Here is a 2,500-nt window from a genome sequence, read left to right as displayed (position 1 = left end):
GCAGGGGATGGGAAAGAAGAAAGAGAAGAAAAAAAATATATATTTCCCAGGAGTTTTCATTCTTCCCCTACCCTTCTTTTTTCCCCTCTATTCCCCCTTCCTCCATACTTTCTCTTCCTCTATCCCCTCTTCTCCATTTGCATCCTCTCTCTCTTTCGTTTCCCCTTCCCCAACTGTCTCTCCCTCGCCTCTTTTTCTCCATCAGTGACTCTTCCCTTTTTTTTCTCTCCTACTACTTTTTTCTCCAACAATCTCTCTTTCCTCCTCCTTCTCCATCTCTCTCTCTCCTCTTCCTCTTCTCTTCCCCTTACGCACCTTCACTCCCCTCTCTTTCTCTTTTAATATCCTCTACCCCTTCCCTCTTCTCCTCCCCACTCGTCCCCTCCCTCCTCCCTTTCTTCCCCACATCCCCTCCTTCCTTCCCCTTCTCCTGCCTCTTTCCTCTTTTCCCTCATCACCCACTCCCTCCTCTCTCTTTCTGCCCCAACACCCTCTCCCTCCTCCCTCTTCTCCACCCCCAATGCCCCTTCCCTCTTCCCTCCCCCTCCATCTATCTAGGGCGGGAAGGGGAATGGCAGGGTAGGGGGAGGGTGTATGTGGGAATGGAAGAAGAAATAGAAAATATGGAAATATATATATATATATATATATATATATGTATATATATATAGATAGATAAAGAGAGAGAGAGAGAGAGAGAGAGAGAGAGAGAGAGAGAGAGAGAGAGAAAGAGGGAGAGAGAGAGAACATTCTTTGTCTGTTTGACTGTCTATCTGTCTTTCCCCTTCTCTTTGTTATTTCTCTTTCTCTTTCCCTCTCTATCTCTCTCTCTCCTTCCCTCTTCCTCCCTCCTCCCTCTTTCTAACACTCTTCTCCGTCTCTCTCTCTCTCTCTCTCTCTCTCTCTCTCTCTCTCTCTCTCTCTTTCTCTCTTTCTCTCTCTCTCTCTCTCTCTCTCTCTCTCTCTCTCTCTCTCCCTCTCTCTCTCTCTCCCCCCCCTTCTCTCTCTCTCTCTCTCTCTCTCTCTCTCTCTCTCTCTCTCTCTCTCTCTCTCTCCCTCCATCCTCCCACTTTCTACACCCTTCTCCGTATCTCACTCTCCCTTTCTCATTCCTTCTTCCTCCCTCCTCCCTCTTCCTACATCCTTCTCTATATCTCCCTCCTTACCCCCCTTCCTACCCCTTCCCCCAACCCATCTGCCTCCCTCTGAAACATCTGGAACCCAAAGAAAACCGGCAACCGCGTAACAGGTGGATACATATGACAACAACGCGGATTAAAATTTTCAAGTAAATGACACAAAGAGAGAGAGAGAGAGAGAGAAAGAGGAAAGAATTGGAGGAAAAGTGGAAAGTGGTGTTGAGAGAGAGAAAAAAAAAAAGAGTCAAGAGTTTTGCCACCAACTGGTCGAGTGGTAGACAAGTTTTTTTTTCCACAGTTGAGTTTAAAACAATGAACGGTGTTTGATTTTAAACATTTGGTGGATTTGAAAGTCCCGCCAAAAGGCAGGGTTGGCGCGCGCGGGAACAATGGAGGGGGTGTACTTGGGGTGGCGAAGGAGGGGAGGGGAGAGGGAGGGAGTGGGGGAGTGGGGAGAAAATGAGGAGTAAGGGCAGAGACAGAAAGAGAGAAAAAGAGAGAAAAGCGGAGAGAGAGAGAAAGAGAGAGAAAGAGAGAGAGAGAGAGAAGAGAGAGAGAGAGAGAGAGAGAGAGAGAGAGACAACGCATATCCATTTTTAAGAGACCTATGACACAAAGTATCTTATTCGTAGTTATATGGATTATTTATCTCAATTACACTAAAGCCTTGTGTATCTGAATTTTTACTCGAAATTCTGTAGACTACAACTGTCAAATATGATGTTTTGAGAATTATATTCATTTAGAATATATGGTGTATTCGTATCCCCTACTGCTGTGATTTATCCCTTATATTGTATTATCAGTGATGTATCTCTAGTATTCGATTATCATTACAAATTCTTGTAATGTATTCACAGCGTTGCACCTGCTGTATTCCATTCACACTACTGTATTCCTAGTTCTGTATTTTCGTGTTCCATTCACAGCATAACATCTCTCGTATTGTATCTGTTGTATTCCATTCGTTGTACCGTATTCCTCTTACTGTATTTACAACATTTGTATTCATTTTTCGACGCTGTATATCTTTTTTTTTTTTTTTTTTTTTTTTTTTTTTATTCCGAACGATACGTTTCTTGAATTATACATTCTTAATATTGCAGGAATCATCTCGTATCTACTGCATTCCAGTTGCAGCATTGCCTCTTCGCTGTATTTCGTTCACAGTACTGCATCTCCCGTATTGTATTTCTGGAACTGTATCCGCATAACCAAGCATTGTATCTTTTGTATTCAGCCAATCCCAGGTGTTGCTATTTAATTCCTCCCCCCCCCCCCTTTTCGATTTTTGATCTTCCCAATCACCAATTACATATCGATCTTTTTTTTTTCTTTTTCCTTTTTCGTAAAACTACGTA

At 43.3% G+C, this 2,500-nt stretch overlaps 1 protein-coding gene across 1 annotated transcript in view; it reads right to left on the bottom strand.

The window, feature by feature from the left end:
• Positions 1–1,822: 1,822 nt before the first annotated feature.
• The window catches only part of LOC125025213 (LIM/homeobox protein Lhx9-like), a 15,996-nt gene continuing 15,318 nt past the window's right edge, over positions 1,823–2,500 (bottom strand). Inside the window, exon 3 of the mRNA XM_047613188.1 lies at positions 1,823–1,847. Coding sequence (XP_047469144.1) covers positions 1,823–1,847 — 25 coding nt within the window. The remainder of the gene's footprint in view (positions 1,848–2,500) is intronic.

The sequence above is a fragment of the Penaeus chinensis genome, chromosome 4 (assembly GCF_019202785.1).
Source record: "Penaeus chinensis breed Huanghai No. 1 chromosome 4, ASM1920278v2, whole genome shotgun sequence".
Taxonomy (NCBI): domain Eukaryota; kingdom Metazoa; phylum Arthropoda; class Malacostraca; order Decapoda; family Penaeidae; genus Penaeus; species Penaeus chinensis.
The sequence above is the reverse complement of the archived record's forward strand: the minus strand, read 5'-3'. Positions and strand labels throughout refer to the sequence as shown.